The 19,336-nt window shown below is 47.4% G+C and overlaps 1 protein-coding gene across 2 annotated transcripts in view; it reads left to right on the forward strand.

The window, feature by feature from the left end:
- brun (trafficking protein particle complex subunit brun) overlaps positions 1 to 19,336 on the forward strand; it is a 642,817-nt gene that overhangs the window by 511,145 nt on the left and 112,336 nt on the right. For both annotated transcript variants that reach the window (XM_072289153.1, XM_072289154.1), the window contains exon 22: positions 17,682 to 17,780. In XM_072289153.1, the coding sequence (XP_072145254.1) occupies positions 17,682 to 17,780 (99 nt within the window). The remainder of the gene's footprint in view (positions 1 to 17,681; positions 17,781 to 19,336) is intronic.

The following is a 19,336-nucleotide window of genomic DNA, read 5'->3' on the forward strand; positions in this document are numbered from 1 at the left end:
AGGCGAGCTGGGCCTCCCACTACTCCATTGTGTTACTGGTATTTGGCCTATGAGGGTGCTTAGTGCACTCCCAGGTTATATGTATTAGAGTAGGTATGCCACTCCACCAAGGAAAGTTGGCCCTATAACGAGTGGGATACATGGCGTTTAGCAATTTTAAATGGGGGAATACCCCGGTCTGTATTTTACGTCAATCGGCGGTCTCTTTCTTGTTAAGTTGTGGGTGAGGCGGCAGGTATTTTCTGCTGACTCCGCGCTGAAGAGCAAGGATGTCTTTGGCATATAAATTGGTGGAATTTTGTCAGGGATAGTGCTTGTGGTTGGGGTTAGAAGAGGACGCCGTCGCTCGGTTAGTGAACCCTCGAGCTAACGCGTTAGCCTTTTCGTTCCCCTGTACCCCCGCGTGGCCCGGGCACCAGAGTAGGCGATGATGGTGGTTGAAGGATTTGGGGATTATCGCGAGGCTAGCCGCAGTCACGTGCCCCTTGAGAAACATGCGACATGTCTCCTGGGAGTCTGTGACCACGACCGAGTTCCTTTGCGAATGCTCCGCGTGAGCGTGTGCGATCGCCACTGTTAATATTTCAGCCGAGGTGGGGGATCCCGCCGTGGCCGACGCGGTAATTTGCTGTTGGCTGATCGCGTAGGTACATCACGTACTACACAGACGCAGCTATGTATGCAGAGGCGACCGGGCAGCGCTACCAAAGGAGGTACGCCCTGGCAGTCATGCGTCAACTGTAAATGTTAAGAATGTGTATGGATGGGTCCTGCTTCCTAAGTGGGAGGAGGGTCACCATAGCATACGAGTAAGGCATTCTAGATCCACCAAGTTGGCAGTGTAATTTCGGTGCACGCATATTGCGGTTTGTGCATCCCTTTGATACACGGTATAATTTGTAAGGCAGGCGTGCTTGCCTGGCTCCTGGAGAGCCACTACCGCGGGTAAATTTGGATAGGTTTCTAGGTGGAGCTGAAGACCAGCCTGGACTCGAAATCCCTGGCAATTGCACTGAAGGATTGTAAGAGGGTCCGAATTAGCATGGGTGCGGCCGTGGCCCGACATCTTGGGGAGTAGAATTTTGGGTTACCTCCAGTAGAGCAGAGAGGTCCATAGGCGCTCCGCTGTTCAATCTGGGGCTGTTGTCCAGAATCGCAGTCAGACTGACAGGCTGTCGATCAGCCTCGGCCATATCAGATAGTGGCTATTGCCTCTGAGATTTATTCACCCGTTTAAGCTTGGAGATGGGTCGACAGGTGCTGAAAACGATTTGGGGCAGCTGGGCCACTATCATGCCCGGGATGCGGTCAAACACAGTTTTAATGGCAGCAGCCAGTCTATCCTCGATAGTGGTTACTATGGAGGCCATTTGGGCCTCCAGGTTGCTGAGACATGCTTAAATCGGAGCGAGGGGTGCCGTGAAGTCCCTTTGTTCAGAGGGGCCATTGTCCATCGCTTCCGGTGCTAGCCCGAAAGGTGTCGAGATAGGGAGCGGGGGCAGGCGGTTCACGAACGCCTCGATTACCTGTGTTAGTGAGGCCACTTAAGCCTTAAGTTGTTGAATTTCGACTTGTTCCCACAAGGGAGTGGGAGGTGGGGGCGGTTTGGGTGGGTTTGGGGGGAGGGTTGCGGTGGGGAGGCTGCCCTACCCGTGCCGCTCACCTGGGGTCCTTGTCGGATGCGGGAAGCCCATGTGAATTCCCCTTGGGCAGCAGGCTGGAGTCTGGGTGGTGGCGGGTGCGATGTGGGGGCAGCAGCCTGTGCACCCCCACAGTAGTCCGTGCGCCTATAAAGCGCAAAGATGTGTCGCTTGGGAACAAAGCTGCAAATTGTGCAAGACTCGCGCAGTCGATGATATCGACGATTCTGAAAACCGCGAGCACCATGATCATGAAGGCTAGAACTAGCGGCCATGTCAATCAATGGAAACGGCGGGCTTTGTATGTCCAGCCAGAACCCCCCACATGTGAAACCAACATGGTAGCAGCCGCTGACATTAGTGAACTCTGGGAGCACGTCGCTACTGGCGATAAAATAGGCTGTGCTTCGATGGAGGAGTTTCTGAGTGGAGATAGCGCTGCCTTGTTCTGCGAAGAATCTCAGACGGGGCGATTGTTGTCGCGGCACAGACGGCAGCATGGTGCAGCGGAGGCGACGACAGCAGCGGCAGTGATGACGAGATTTACAGTGGCCCGTCTTTGACACCAACCCCAATGTTCAGGCAAAGTGCGCCGTTGTCGATAGAGTCGCTCATTGATTTCATGCATGCTAAATTATAGCCGCCAGGGTTTGCGCAGCCACTGGACACCATGCACGCCGTGGTTGCGAACCTGAAGCTTCCGTGAACGCAAGTGCAGATTTTTGGCTATTTAAGCATGCCTAATGTTTGACACGCTGCTTAGAGATATAAATAAGCATTTCATTTTTCACAGCCTACTTTCTGCAATGCCAATTTATCGTAAGTGGCAAATTTGGTTTCGGAGCTACAGAGGTGTGTTTGGTAGTATTTTTTTTCTTATTGTTTTTTATGGAAGTCCAGATATAGCAATGATCGGTTATAACGATTGGAATTCTCCTTCTTTTTGATATCGTTGTAAGTGGACTGCTGTATATTACATATGTTTTCAATCAGGCCATCTGTGAATAAATGTTAAAACCAACCATATCTCCAGCCTACAACTGATCAGATCGCTGTCTTTGGCAATATGGCCCATGTTGTTGGGGTCAGCAGCTTGGTAGCGAGGGTCGGATTTGGTAGCCACTGAGTTAACTGTTCAGGGTAAACCAGCTAGTGCTCAACGGAGTTCTTCCACCACTATAGCCATAAATCTAGCCTGTGCACATGAACTCGTGCTCCATCTCCCAATGAGGTCTACTGGTACAAAAATATTGACGACAGGCTTCTCACAATGGCTTTGAAATCTACCAAGCATTGATTTGTCGGTAACAAATAAACAGGGGAAAAAATTGAATCTTGTGCCAAGTCAACGTGGCGGCAACTTTGTTCAGGCCACCGTGTTTGCAGCATCGTGTGCACAAATCCTTTGGTCCCATCTACTGCGTAATGAATTATCCATAAGAATTGGCCCAAAATCGTCCAAAAAATTAATTGCAGACTGTGCGGCATCAAAGATTTCAGTTGCCATTTATACATTGCTTCTAGACATAGCTGGAGGGACCGTGGGAAAACCAGAAGTGCACAAAAAAAATTATGCAGATCCCATGCACTGTGGGAATTGATGCAAGTGAAGCTTTCTGTGCTGTTTGCATTCACTGATAATATTTGGCGTTGATGTCGATGGCCTGCGACAGTCATGATGTGATGTTAACTGTTACCTTGCTTGCACCACTTGTGTTTGTCTACAAAGTACACAAAACACACAGTGAGAGGGGAGACATTGTTGTGCGCCATTGTTCGCAGCCTGCGAGAAAGTTGGCACTCTCATTTCCTCACATGAGCACATATCATGATGGAACTGTTGATTTGTTGGACAACCGCTTGCGTGTTGTCATTTTGACACGGTGGTGCTTTAGTGTGGCTTTGCATCTGCACGCCCTGTGTCAGTTGTCCGCATGTACATGCCGCGACGCCCGGACTTTGCGCGTTATTGGGCGAGTGACTGAACTCCGTAGTATGCACATCGTAAGACTTTATACGCTAGAAGATAATCTTGGCTAGAGAATATTACTTGTTTATGTGTAAGAGAATAGTGTGAAATATATGTTCGCCTGTGCAACCCGTCCCATTAACGCCTTTGAGTCTTTTCTCACCGCACCACATGTCAACAAACGTGATGTTCCACATGATTACTTTACATTATCTGGCGTCCACAACAGGACTAAACTCTCGTAACACCTTTGAGAGTACCACTTCGTTCGCATGCGGTGGTTGAGGATGGATGCCGAAAAATTTATAGGTCTCGGTAAAGAGTTGGGACTCACAGGCAAGGCACTCCAGCAGTGAATCGATTAGGAGCGTAACAGAGAAAGAAAACACCATTCACAAGAGCGTGAGGCTGCCAAAGAGGACCATGCATGAGAGTTAGTGTGCCAAGCTGGAGAATGCCAGTTCTTGGAACCACGGCTGTGTGTGCAAGAATTGCAGCAGACAAGTCAAGCAGTCACAGCTGACTCAAGTGATCGGGAAGCGAATAATCAAGGTTTCTGAAGCCTGCACAAATTAATTCCAGCGTTCAATGAAACTTGGGATGAGCTTGACACATACATTCAAAGATTTGAGCGAGTGGCAGAGACCAAGGGTGGCTAGCAACAAGCGGGCCCTTTCTCTGAGTTTGTGCCTAATGGGGGAGGCTCTCACTGTCGTCGGGCACATGTCCACTGAAGACGCGACTGATTTTGCTGAGCTTAAGGCAACATTGCTCCAGAGGTTTTGATTTATGGAAGAGGGTTATTGAATCAAGTTTCGAAAGGCTAAGCCCAAGAATGGCGAAACAGGTCGCCAATTTGCAGGCAGGTTGCTTGGGTATTTTGATCACTGGCAAGAGTTGGCCAAAACTGAAAAGACATATGTCGCCTTGAGAAACACGGTTGTCTCCGAACAGTTCTTGCGACGATGTGACCAGAAGCTTGCCATCTTTCTGAAGGAGCCAGGTTGCAAAGGTCTTGACAGTTTGAGAGAAACAGCGGATCACTATCTCTGGGCAGTGTTAACGGTGTACCAAGAAAGCCCCCAAAACTGGGATCGATACTTGCATGGCACCACTGCTTTTTGTCTACAAAGAAGTCCCACAGACAATCTTGGGCTTAATTCTCACCTTTCGATCTCCTTTACGGCCATTACGTACGAGGACCGATGACCAACCTGAAGGAGCTTTGGTCAACGAAACATTTGGACAAAGAGACCAAAACAACGTACGGCTACGTAGTAGAGCTGCAAGAACAGCTGCAGCAGACATGTCAACTAGCCCATAAGGAGCTTCAAAAAGCGAAAATTACACAAAAACAATATTATGATCGCAAGGCAAAGGCGCGACACATTGTTATGGGAAAGAAAGTATTATTGTTGCTACCATCCGAGAACAATAAATTAATCCTAACATGGAAGGGTCCAGTCACCGTCATTGAAAAGAGAAGCGACCTTGATTACGTCATTGACTTGGGCCCGCGAAGAAGTACATTTCATACAAACTTACTAAAAAAATATAAGATGTTCCTTACCGTCAGCTGAACACCAAGCTGCTGTAGCAGTCAACACCCGAGAAGATGAAGAAAATGAACGGCCATTTGTTGCACTGAACAAAAATAAACGTACAAAGACGTCGAAATTGCCACTGAATTACTTGATGAGCAAGCTGGAGAAGTGAAGGAAACGTCTACGTTCCAAGACATATTTTTGGACTTGCCTGGAAAAACCCACCTCGTAGAATGCCAGCTAAATGCGACAAAGGACACGTCTGGCAATATCTGGTACCTTTTGCAATTGAAAAGGCTATAAAAGATGAAGTCCAGGAAATGCTAAAGCAAGGAATTATTGAACCGTCAAACTCGGCGTACCAGTCCCCGGTGGTGGTAGTGAAGAAGAAAGACGGCAGCATGCGTTTGTGCATTGATTTTAGACAACTAAATTGTGTGGTCATCATGGATAACGAACCTATACCACGAGTAGACATGATGTTCACCAAGCTGGGTAGGAGTCTGTACTTTTCCAAGTTTGACTTTACGAAAGAGTATTGGCAAGTGCCCATGCATCCAGAGTGCAAGCACATGACAGCCTTTCAATCTTCGTCTGGTCTCTATCAGTTCCGCTTTATGGCTTTTGGTATTAAGACAGCTCCAGCTGTTTTCACAAGGCTTGTGACAAAGGTAGTGCATGGTATCCCCAATATCTACCACTATTTCGATGACGTCTTAATTGCCACCGAAACATGGGAACAACATGTGCACACCCTTCGGCGTTTCTTCCAGCAAGTCAAAAACGCCGGTCTAACTATGAAGCCCTCCAAAAGTGAAGTTGGCTTCACCTCCGTAAAATTTTTAGGGCATGTTGTAGGCCATGGTGCCCTACACCCAGAGATCGAGACCCTTGAGAAAATTAATACCGCTCAGATGCCAACTCCTACAAAAGAAGTCCGATCATTTTTGGGCCTTACCAGATACTATCGACACTTCGTGCCCAATTATTCCAAAGTATCAGCGTCCCTCACAAAACTGACCCGCAAGCATGCGCCTAATTAACTGGTCTGGGAGCGGCATCACCAGGAAGCCTTTGACAAACTATTACAATTACTTTCTGAACAGCCCATTCTACGATCTCCAGATTTAGAACAGCCATTTGCCCTACGTACAGATGCATCATTGACAAGCCTCGGAGCTGTCCTCCTGTAACGTCACAGTGGTGTTACGCACCTGAATACATATGCAAGTAGGAAGCTGCTGCTAAGAGCAGCACACTACTCCACCATAGAACAGGAAGGCCTCACCCTTGTCTGGGCCATCCAAAAGTTTCATGTTTATCTTTATGGCAAGCACTTCCTCCTATAAACTGACCATGAACAACTTTCATACATTAACTCCGCCAAGCATGTGAACCACAGAGTATTGCGCTGGAGTTTACTGATTATGGAATATGACTTCACTGTCGAATACATCAAAGGCAGTGACAATATTGGAGCCGACTACCTAAGCAGAGTGTCCATCCAAGTTTATATGTGTGTACATAGCTTCTGTTACTGTTTATATACAAGAAGAAAGGGGGTTAACTGAGGAGCCCGATTTTTATTAGTCATATCATGAGAAGCCAACAAACACTGTTACAAGGACAACATAGGGGAAATTACTAGTGCTTAATAAAATGGAATGAAGAAACGATAAATTAATGGAAATTAAAGTGGATGAAAAAACAACTTGCTGCAGGTGGGAAGAATCCACACAACCTTCGCGAAATGCGAAGGTTGCGGGTTCGGTTCCCACCTGCGGCAAGTTGTTTTTTCATCCACTTTAATCTCCATTAATTTATCGTTTCTTCATTCCATTTTATTAAGCACAAGTAAAATTTCCCCTATGTTGTCCTTGGTGTCAGTGTTTGTTGGCTTCTCATGATATGACTAATAAAAATCTGGCCCCTCGGTTAACCCCCTTTTTTCTCGTTTATAAATAACAAGGGTCTCGAATCCGGCAACATTGACGCCTTCAGGTAGCATATGTGGGTTTATTGACCAGTTGCCTTTTCACCCAAAAAGATACGTTCTCGTGACGCCTGCGGCAGCAAGGACGTTCCACGTCCGCCGCCAAGGTCTTTGAGTGGTGGCGCTTGCTACCACTCCTAGGGTTTACTAGTACACATAAATACCCAAGAAAGTGGATGGGGAAACAGCGCCATGGTAGCTCAATTGGTAGAGCATCGCACGCGAAACGCGAAGGTTGCGGGTTCAGTTCCCACCTGCGGCAAGTTGTTTTTTCATCCACTTTAATTTCCATTAATTTATCGTTTCTTCATTCCATTTATTAAGCACAAGTAATTTCCCCTATGTTGTCCTTGATGTCAGTGAGTGTTTTCTTTTTTAATACTGTGGCAACTGTGCGCAACCTTTGAACTGTCTATGTGCTATGTGTCAGTGCAACAAGACCTCCTGCTTCAAGCCCCCCTCTGCATGGCAAAGTTGTTTAAAGCGAAGCAACTTTCTTGTGTGAGGGGTAATGTGGTGAAAGACGACGCCGATGGCAACAACACATGCAGCATGACACGGGAAACAAGAGAGCACGAGGGTTGGTGGCAGAAGAAAAAAGGAAGAAGAGACGAGCGAATGGGCAGCGTTAACCAGAAGGGCCAATCAAACGAGGGCCGAGCAAGGTTTGTGGAAGGAGTCCCGAGAGGGCTACCTGGGTGTACTGCTGGGCAGCCTCGTGATGGGTCATGAGCCACCGAACCGAGGTCCTGCCCGTGTCCCGTGCCTGGCCGGGTCCTGAGATCTTGCAGTTCCTGTGCGCTCAGGAGTCTGGTACTCTCGCAGTTCTAGCGGCGGAATCTTGAGCCACCAACCAAGCAGCTGTCACCGCGTCCCCACGGCCTGCCCGACGCAAACGGCATGCCAATGAAAGTTCCTACCACACGTGAGCGACCACTGGGGGGAGGGGGGTATGCCGCATTGCCCGGATTTTGCGCGTTATTGGGCGAGTGACTGAACTCCGCAGTATGCCACGTCGTAAGACTTTATACGCTAGAAGATACTCTGTGCTAGAGAATATTACTTGTTTATGTGTAAGAGAATGGTGTGAATTATATGTCCACCTGTGCAACCTGTCCCATTACCGCCTTCGAGTCTTCTCACCGCACCGCACGTCAACAAACATGATGGTCCACGTGATTACTTTACATTTCCTCTTTCTACCATACTATCTCCCCTCTAGGTGGTTGCATGCGAGTGCAAAATCAAGCGCTGCAGCTTCTGCAATGCTTTTGCGGGAGGCTAACATGCAAATATGGCTGTGCAGAGGGCATTGTGTTGATGACCAGGGAGCTCCAGAGGGCGTTGTGGGCACAGCCACGAAGCTCTCACCAGAAATGGCTCACAGATGCCTCTGCTGCATCCCTACCATGTACATCCTACGTGTTCTCTCCCCAACGTGACGGGCAAGGCAAACGACAGCCAGCAGCAGCAGCAGTGCACAAGTTGAGGGAAGAGGCAAAGAGAGTGTCGCTCTAACATTAGGTGCCCAAAAGATTGGTTGGTGACTTTTGCATTCTTCCTATCAGAATGCATATTTTGAGTCATGTGCAGAGAAAATTTTACTTTGCCATAAGCAGTACCATGTCCAATTTCACATTTTCGAACGTGCATAGCAAAATAATGCATAGCACATAAAGCGTGGCCACACATGTTTCAATATTTGTTGTCCCCACAACATTATAGTATAGAGGTTCTACTGTATGGTGCTCCAGAGACCTCATCACCTGTTCGTTACAGACACTGCATCTTCAGTTGATGTTGATCAATGTGATCTACTTGATTCCATGCAGTGAACTCGCTGTACAAGTCTATTATCAAAGAATCTCTTTACATAATACATCTGGTGCTAGAGCAGAAGACTCATAGGTTACCTAATTAAATTTTATCTTTTGACAAAATGTTGCGTATGCATTGGTGCTTGTGTTGCACTGCTGCTTTGCATTTTATGCTAGTGTGGAAGCTTGAGCAAATTGTGAAGCTTGCGTGGCGATAGATAGCTGCAAAACACAAAAAGAACACACAGCTGTGAAGAGTTGCATCATTGGCTGTGGAGGGCAAGGAAACTGTCAGCTGCCACATACCTTATTTTGCTCGCATCATTTATGCATATACTACCGCCAATGATGCAACTGCCTGCTCAGAATAAACGAAGCAGTTATTATGGGCAGATGCAAGTGTGAAATGATGCACTTTGTTATGGCAGCTAAAAGTATAGCAACTTTCGGAGACATCACGAAACCATTCATTATCAGTAGAAAAGATTGAATATCTTCTCATGCATTAAACAAAATGCCTTCTATTAAACAGGCTTCAAAAGTTCCCGCGGGGTTTTTCTTGCAAAGGGAGTGCAGAAGTGGTGTGAAAAGAAAGAGACCGGAAAGATACACTTGTTCATCTAGCAATGCACGCATGCCTCGTAGAATGTTTCGAGTGGTTAAGTACGGCTGTGAAAACTGGATATAAATGTACTGTTAGAATTTCGCACTGTGTGTGTTGTGCCCTCTTTATCCATCTTGTGCCTGCGCTAAAAGATGACATGATGTGGATGGTGTCCAAATTTATCGTGCTGGGGAGTAATTTCTCAAAGCTTAAAGGCATACGATTCACCATTGTCTCTGAATTAGTTGTGCAGTTAAAGAATAAATTGTGGAATTCAGTTGCATAATGAATGAAGATGAGAGAGGAAACATTTATTTTCAGCAGCCTTCAGTGCAGGTAAGGCCTTGCTTATTGACGTGGGATACATAGTGACACAAAGATGTGGGGCTCCCGCACTGCAGGACGGCATACACAGAGGTCGGTGCTACGAAAGACAATCAAGTGCGTAAGCTGCACGCTCTTGTTCTGGCCTGCCATTAAAGAGAAGCATATATTTTGCAAGACTCCGTCTCCAATCTACGTTACATTTTTCTGGTGGAGGTGCGGGCTACATGCTACTACTCCCAGATCGAACACAGTCCACAAGCCCAGTACGAAGTCCGACTGAGCTGACTCCTGTGCACGTACAGACAAGCTGCCGACTTCAAGGACTGCCGCCTTAGCACGAGCCTCTGCCCAATCAAGTCAGGAGGATGATTACATCGGTTCCATCTTCTTCTTCAACTGCCCCGACCGAGTTCGTCCTCAACCAGCCACGAATCCCCACGTCCTTCCATGGGGACACCTTCGAGGATGTAGAAGACTGGCTCGATCATTTTGAGCATGTCGCAGAATTCAACGACTGGACTCCAGAACGCAAGCTACGCAATGCTTACTTTGCCCTCGAGGACTATGCGCGGACATGGTTTGAGAATCGTGAGGTGGCCCTATCAACATGGGACGAATTCCGACGGCAGGCAATCGGCACATACGCCAGCCTCGATCGTAAGGAGCGAGCTGAATCTGCAATTGAGGCGAGAGTACAGAGGCCGAACGAAAGCATCGCAATGTTTGTCGAAGATACGAGGTGTGACACAAAAGAAACGAGACTAAGTGTGTAGCTTAAAAAAAGAGTGTAGTTGGCAACAATTGTTTTGCTGACGTAATCCCACACACCTCCTCTATTCATGCGTCCAGTTTGGGCAGAATTGATCACACCAGTTGGGAGTGCTGCGTCGTTGATTGAACATGTGCAAGTGCATTATGCCGGAAGAATGGTGTAAAAATGGTGTCTGATGTAAAAACCGAACAACGAATCAACATCAAGTTTCTTGTGAAACTTAAGAAATCAGCCACGGAAACATTTCAAATAATAACCGAGGCTTATGGAGATATAACTTTTTCTTGTGCACGTGTGTTTGAATGGCATAAGTGGTTTTCAGGGGGAAGGGACAGTGTGGAAGATGATAAACATGCTGGGCGCCCAAGGTTACAGTCCAAACAATAGAGTTTAAAACATTGCAAAAGTTCGTGATGTGATCAGTGGTGACCGATGATTAAGTGTTCGTGCAGTGGCGGAGTTGGTTCACTTGGATAGGGAAGTTATTGGACGCATTTTAACGAACGAATTACACATGAGGAAGATTTGTGCGAAGGTTGTTCCAAAAGTTCTGTCCGTTGACCAAAAACAGTGCCGTAAAGACGTGTGTGTGGACATGTTAGAACGCCTTGCAAACGAGCCAAATTTGTTGGAATCTGTTGTAACATGTGATGAGACATGTATTTTTACCATGACACAGAAAGTAAGCGCCAGTCAATGCAGTGGAAGTCTCCAGGATCCCCAAGACCCAAAAAAGCATGCATGTCAAAATAAAAATTCGAGGCAATGTTAATTGTCTTCTTCGACATTAATGGAATTGTAATGATTGAGTGCCTTCCCAGTGGTCAGACTGTTAATCAACACTACTACATTGAAGTACTAAAAAGACTTCGTGAAAAAATTAGGAAGAAAAGGTCACAGTTGTGGAGTGATGGATGGCTGTTGCACCAGGACAATGCACCCGCTCACACGGCCCTATCTGTCGAGCAGTTTCTGACCAGCAAAAACAATACTATGATGGGGCATCCTCCTTATTCCCCTGATTTGGCTCCATGCGACTTTGTTTTACTTCCTAAAGTTAAATCTTGCTTAAAGGGAACCCATTTTACCTCAGTTGAAGAGGCTCAGGCAAAAACGGAGAATCTCCTGAAGGGCCTTCCAAAAACCTCGTTCCAGACCGGTTACCAGCAATGGCAGCACCGAATGCAGAAGTGTGTGAATGCTGAAGGGGACTACATTGAAGGTGATAATGTCACAGAAAACTGATTCAGTAAGTACAATAAGTTATTGGACCAGTCTCGTTTTTTTTGTGTCAGACCTCATATGTGCAGACTTTTTCGACGTGCGGATCCGTCCATGCCTGAAGAAAAGAAGCTCAGGAACTTGATGCGCGGTGTCAAGCAAGAGTTATTCGGTGCCCTAATATGCAACCCACCAAAGACCGTTGCAGAGTTTCTCGCGGAAGACGCATCAATGGAAAAGGCACTGCAGCAGTGAACAAGGCAGTACAACTGCGACGTGTCGACCCTATCGCGTGACTCTCTCGCTATACCCCTGGACAATACCGACGCCTTGCGGGAGCTCATTAGGCTTATCATTCGAGAAGAGCTCCAAAAGCTTCAGGTGGCTCCAGCATCGGTACAGCGACTCGCTCTGGCTGAGGTTGTCTGGGAGGAAATAGGCAGGCAGTCCAAGTTTCAGAGCGAAGCGAGACACCACTGCATGAGGTACGGCAGCCACAACCTCGCATGTCGTATGCGGAAGCTGCGCGAAGTTCGTTGTCCCCGATTTTTCGCTATGTGAGCGATGTCCCGGACTTTCATGCTGTGCGCGCCGTTGAACAAGCAACTGGCGACTTCAGGCCTCACCGCACGCCATTCATGGCTGAAACACGACCACCCCACAAGAGCGACGTATGGCGCACCACAGACCGGAGGCCCTTGTGTTTTCATTGCGGTGAAGCCAATCACCTCTACAAGGCGGGTCCTTAACGCCAAGCTGGGCTCCGTGGATTTTCACTGAATGCGCCGTGCCCGCGCAATGGTGAATGCTCCCTGGAGATCTAAGCATACTTCGCGGATGCCAGGACCTCATTTGCCCCATGATTCCGTGAACCCTGGTCACCGTCACCCGCCTGAAGCAGGTCTTCCAGCCCTATTCATGCCGAGAGCAATGAGGCGTCGCTCACCAGCCCAGCCTCCCGGGAAAACTGAATCCAGCGACCTGCGGAGGTGAGGTCGCTGACGCGAACGCTGAAGCTCCTCCACTATGACGACCATGAAATGACGTAATTGAGACGCAGAGAAAGCAGTGTAATTCCGTGTCAGTATCCTGCGACGTAACAGTTACCATAGATGACCACGAAGTCACGGCATTAATCGACACGGATGCGGACACATCTGTTATGAGCCAGAATCTCGCATGTATACTGAACAAAGTTTCGACGCAATGGACCGAAAGTCAGATTCGTACTGCAGGAGGGCATCTCATAACTCCAATGGGCCATTGCACGGCACGAGTCAACATTCGGGGCTTCACGTACATCGGCGACTTCGTCATTCTTCCTGAACGTTTGAAGGACCTTATACTCGGCATGGATTTCCTTCAGGCGAACGGTGCCATCATCGACCTGCAAGAGTCGAGAGTCAGCTTCGCTACTACGCAAGCCATAGTGAACAGTAATGACAACGACCTTGACATCGCGCTTCGCGTAGCTGACGAGCGTAGCCACCCAAGAGCAGCATGCTTACCCTTGTCCGATGCAACATGGAGGACGACGCCGAAGGAATTGCTGAGGCAAACATGCCCCTGCTTCTTGAGCAACACATTTGCATAGCCAGAGGGCTTATTCAGGTGCAAAACAAATGTTCAGTTGTTTCGCTAACAAACTTTAGCAACGAGAATCGGCATGTACCACGAGGAACGACAACCACATTTCTTCGCGAAATCACTGATGTTACTGACATTGCCACATTGGAAACCGCATCGTCTCAGCAATCTGAGTTACCCAGCCGAACAGAATGGATTCACATTAACGCCGCTCCGCCAGACCATCAGAAAGACCGTCTACTGAGTCTCATGAATGAATTTGCAGACTGTTTTTCAACGTCATCCAAAGTGCGGCGCACGTCCATCACAAAGCACCACGTTATTACGGACGAGTCTGCACGTCCTGTTCGTCGGCATCCTTACAGAGTGTCTCCAGTGGAAAGGGAAGCGATCAAGCATCAGGTGAAAGAGATGCTCCAAGATGACGTGATCCAGCCATCCACCAGCCTGTGGGCCTCCCCTGTAGTGTTAGTCAGAAAGAAAGACAACACACTACGCTTCTGTGTAGATTACAGAAAGCTGAACCGTGTCACCAAGCGCAATGTTTATCCATTGCCACGCATCGATGACGCATTGGATCGTCTACAACATGCCAAGTTTTTTTCTTCGTTCGATCTTAAATCAGGGTATTGGCAAATCGAAGTTGATGAACAGGGTCGTGAAAAGACAGCGTTTGTGACACCTGACGGGCTTTACTAGTTCAAAGTTCTCCCCTTCGGTCTCTGTTCCACACCTGCCACCTTTCAGCGGATGATGGATACCGTGCTTGCTGAACTAAAATGGCAAACCTGCCTCGTATACTTGGACGACGTCGTCGGTTCTCGAGCACGTTTGATGAACATCTCGCACGACTCAAGAGTGTCCTCGCTGTGATCCATACTGCCAGCCTCACCATCAAGCCTGAAAAATGCTACTTCGGGTTCCAAGAGCTCAAATTTCTTGGCCATGTCATTGGTTCTCAAGGCGTCCGACCAGACCCCGACAAGTTAGCTGCCGTCTCCAAGATTTCACCACCCACCGACAAGAAGGCTGTCCAATGCTTCCTTGGTTTGTGTGCATATTATAGGCGCTTCTTCGAGGGATTCTCGAGAATTGCTGAGCCTCTGACACGGCTTACACGCAACGATGCGCCTTTCATTTGGGCGGATGAGCAGCAGCAGTCGTTCAACTAATTGCGCAAGCGTTTGCAAGAGGCCCCAATACTTGCTCATTTCGACGAAGACGCTGGCACTAAAATTCATACTGGCACCATCAATGCGTGTCTCGGCGCAGTTCTTGTGCAGTGGCAAGCCGGTGCAGAACGCACCGTTGCTTATGCAAGCGGTAGTCTCACCAAGGCTGAGATAAACTACTCAACCACTGAAAAAGAATGCTTAGCGGTTGTGTGGGCAATTGGTAAATTCCGACCCTACTTGTACGGTAGACCCTTTAAGGCTGTCAGCAATCACCATGCCCTATGCTGGCTTGCCAACGTCAAGGATCCTTCAGGCAGACTAGCTCATTGGAGCCGGCACTTGCAAGAGTACAATATTACAGTTGTCTACCGATCTGGAAGGAAGCATAGTGATGCTGACTGTCACGCGCACCACTCTCCACGACGTCATCGGACCCTGACCATGACTTGCCATTTGTCGGCATTATCGACGCCATAAAGATGGCTGAGCACCAGTGCACTGTTGCTGAGCTGCTGCCGCTGATCGAGCAACTCCAAGGAGTTGAAGTTGTTTTACCCTGCTCGCTCGTGCGCGGCTTGTCGTCATACTACTTGCACAACAATGTCCTTTACAGGAAAAACAGTGGAAGCGGTCTGAATACGTACCTCCTTGTCGTGCCGTCGGCCTTACGCCAAGACATTTTGCGGGCCTGCCATGATGAGCCATGCACGGGACACCTGGGCTTTGCTAAGACAGAAGCAAGGATACGACAGAAGTATTACTGGCCCCGGCTTTATTCTTCTGTGCAACGGTACGTGAAGACCTGCCGCGATTGTCAGCGCCACAAGAAACCACCAGTTAAACTGGCTGGCTTTCTCCATCCTGTAGACCCTCCTCAAGCACCGTTCCAACAAATAGGAATGAATCTACTTGGGCCATTCCCAGTGACCCCTTCACGCAACAGATGGATAGTCGTCGCTACCGACTACTTAACCCAGTACGCTGAAACCGAAGCTGTTCTGCAAGCAAATTCAACTGAAGTGGCCAAGTTCTTTGTACGCCACATCATCCTACGACATGGTGCACCGTCTGTTCTCATCACCGACCGTGGTACAGCATTTACAGCGGAACTTATGCAGGACGTTCTTCAGCAGATGCATAGCTCTCACCATAAGAGCACTACATATCACCCTCAAACCAATAGATTAACGGAACGTCTGAACAGAACGCTGGCTGATATGCTCTCCATGTATGTCGACGTAGAGAACAAGATGTGGGACTAGATCTTACCCTATGTGACTTTTGCATATAGCACTGTTGTACAGGAGACTACACAGTTTACGCCGTTTGAACATGTATACGGGTGCCACGTCACGTCAAGACTTGACGTCATGCTACCTCTGGCTGATGATAGCCCGACCAGCGAACACCTGGAAGAGTTCATATAAAGACCCGAAGAGGCACGCCAGCTTGCTCGGCATTGTATCCGGAGCCAACATCATACCGACACCCTTCGATACAACCAGGGTCGACGCGACGGTGTGTGACGTCTTTTACAATACCGGCGCCTGCGTGTGGGTCTGGACACCCATCCATCGCCGTGGACTCTCGGAAAAGTTGATCCGCCGGTATTTTGGTCCCTACAAGGTTACACGCCACCTCAGGGATGTGACTTACGAAGTCGTCTCCTACAGTTCTGACCCCGGTTCGCTATGTTGTCGTCCTCACACTGAAGTTGTTCATGTAATGTGCATGAAACCATACTATGTGCGCACGGGAACGCCGAGATGCAACTGAGGAGCTCCGTCTTTTATGTCGTTCAAAGAACTTTTTGACGCAACCGAGACGATCGCTTTTCGCATGGGGGGCAATTGACACAAAGATGTGGGGCTTCCGCACAGCAGGACGGCGTGCGCTATGGTCGGCGCCACGAAAGACAATGAAGTGCGTAAGCTGGATGCTCTTCTTCTGGCCCGCCATTAAAGAGAAGCTTATATTTTGCAAGACTCCGTCTCCAATCTATGTTACAATATAAATGTCATATTTATACTTGTTGGAGTTGAGAAAACAGTTAAGTACAGTGGTGCTGTACCAGTGACTGATGTCTTTGTTGTGATCTCCAGTGTTTTAATATAATTGAACATGGTGGACAAAGCAGACGCAGTGTTCTAACCTCGGTGCTGTGGCTTCGTGAAACTGAATTAGGAATAGCATCATTTTGCCAAAGCCACCATCTTTCCTTCACAGACTTTTTTTGTTCCTTAGAAGTCCTAGATGAAGTCTGAACCTGTTGTACTTGCATAAGGTTGTGCCCTGAAGCTATATGGTCATCACCAAGAAGCAAAGTGCGGGTATTTTTGGTTAAATAAACTAATAACACTGACAGTGTATGGGTCAGAAGCGAAGCCATCACAGTCTCTTCATTTATACAGAGCTTTCTCCAGTTGAAGGAGTTCAGAGTCCGAACAATTTATAATATGTAATAATAAGCAGTAATAGAATGGTGCTCCTACTATCTGCAGAGTTGGAAGCATCCCATGGCTGGCAGCTTTTTTAAAATTTATATTGTAACAGTGTTGAGGAACACAGGTTACTGAAACAACTATATTTTTTAAAGGCAAACCTGTGCCCACAACTCAGTCACTACTGTCGTGAAAACGCCTGTTAGTCACATTCCAACTGGCCTTGAACTCGTGCACATGGTGCATGCGAGCTGGGTCCAACCGGCTACTTGTACCATGATGATCGCTGCCTGTTGTCACTGAACTACACCACGGTACAACGCGCACAGTGTCCAATACGAAGGACGGTGGGCGCACTACTTGAATATGGCCAAGTTGTCAAGGCAGTATGTTGTAATGACCTAGTGCAACAGGTAAATGATTTACCAGGGTGTGTGTGTTCAACCAGATCTTGGATTTTTCACTTAACATCATTTTCACTTAACATCTCAACGCTGTCTTTCGACATGCCCTCTTTTTCTGTGGTTTTCTAAGTTGGCGGTGTACCACATTTAAATTGTACATATGCTGACAGTGTTGCTTTGGATGCAGAAGTGCAGGTTGATGGTAGGATCCACCGGCCGGAGCAGGAGCATGTGTTTCCAGTTGGAGAGCCCCTGCGACTGAGCGTGCTTCTCCACAATGTCTCACGTGAGTATTAGATTACAGGTGAAACTTGATTTAACGAAATGATGACCACACTCGAATTATTTTGGTAAATCTGGAAGTTTGTAAAATCGAGAAAGGGATTTTTCGGTCCTTCGAAATCTAAAATTGTAATGAAGTGACACCAAAATGCTACCACAGCATTGTATTTGCCATAAAGAGGGCCTCCTGTAGCTTCTCGTGTGGTGTAGTCTTCAAGTTCTTTTTCTTAAATACGTTCCCAGATGAAGCAGCACGAATTATGGCGTCCTTTCCTTAATTTTCAAGATGGTTGAAAGAGTACTGATCGGGATGCTATGTCCGGTGGCCACATCGCATTTCTTGCGTCTACTTGTGACAGCTTGAATTATGCCTGCCTTTTCTTCAAGTTTATACACTTTCCTTTTCTTGGAAGGTTCTATATCAGGGCAACGCAGGTCAGGTAGACGGTCACGTAAACTTCTAACAGGCTGCTGATGAGCAAAGATGCGGAGAACGAATGCAGTGATTGTGTGAGCAGGCCAAGCAAGAAAGTTGTGAGGAGATGATCAGTGCCATCTGTCGCATAAACCATAACATAACAAAAGCAACCACCGCTGCCCCTAGCGTCATCTGGTGTGTAAGAGCGCTGCCGACTGCCGAGTTCGTTGTTCCGTGCATGGGCGCAGCGTGTGCAGCCTCATCAAAATAATATAGGGCCGTGACTAGAGTGCCTAGATGTTTTAACACGATAACATTGAAGTGCACGAACAAAGAAGAACCAGTCTGTGTCAAAATTAGGGAGAAATCACCGCTTTTTAACTCATTGAAAAACTTCATTAAATCGGCGTTCATGATCAGGTTTGGTGGCCAAGTTAGTTTTGTTAATTCGGGTTGATGACAACATTGAACCCTATGGTGCCTGCCGGGGAATGGAAATTCCTTCATTAGATTGGGAACTTGATAAAATCAAGTTTCATTTGATCGAGTTTTAACTGTAGTTGGTGGGATATAGAAAGAAGGCCTCAATGTCTCATGTGATTGGTGGACGACAATGTGCAGACCTGAGCTATCTCAATAATATATTTTCTTCCTCATGCTGTTCCCATATTTGCCTGTGTTTTCACAATTGTGGAAAGTTGAGCTTGTTGGTCATATATGATTACTGGTACAGTGCGAAGTAGACAAGATGGACTGGGGTAGACACTTGCAGTGCCGACTGTCAACAACTTTAATTAGAAAATAGGTACGCAGCATATATAGAGTAGAACCTCGGTGATATGTTCCCATTATATGTGTTTTACCGGCACCAACTTCGCAATCAAGAACACAAAAAATGTCCCAATAGAATTACGCAAATTTTTTTTACCAGTTTATACGGTCCCGGAAAACAAGATTTCATTTTATTACCTTAAAAACCCACGAGGGGTATTACATAAGGGGTGAGTACATATATTTTGTTGAGCAAGTATTAACACAACGAAACATGACTGGTAACATTATTGGCAAAGTTGGATGAGCACGTGATGGCTGCGACGTCGTTGGGTAGGTCGTTCCAGTCTGCTGCAGTACGGGGGAAAAAA

Source organism: Dermacentor andersoni, chromosome 7 (assembly GCF_023375885.2).
Source record: "Dermacentor andersoni chromosome 7, qqDerAnde1_hic_scaffold, whole genome shotgun sequence".
NCBI lineage: Eukaryota > Metazoa > Arthropoda > Arachnida > Ixodida > Ixodidae > Dermacentor > Dermacentor andersoni.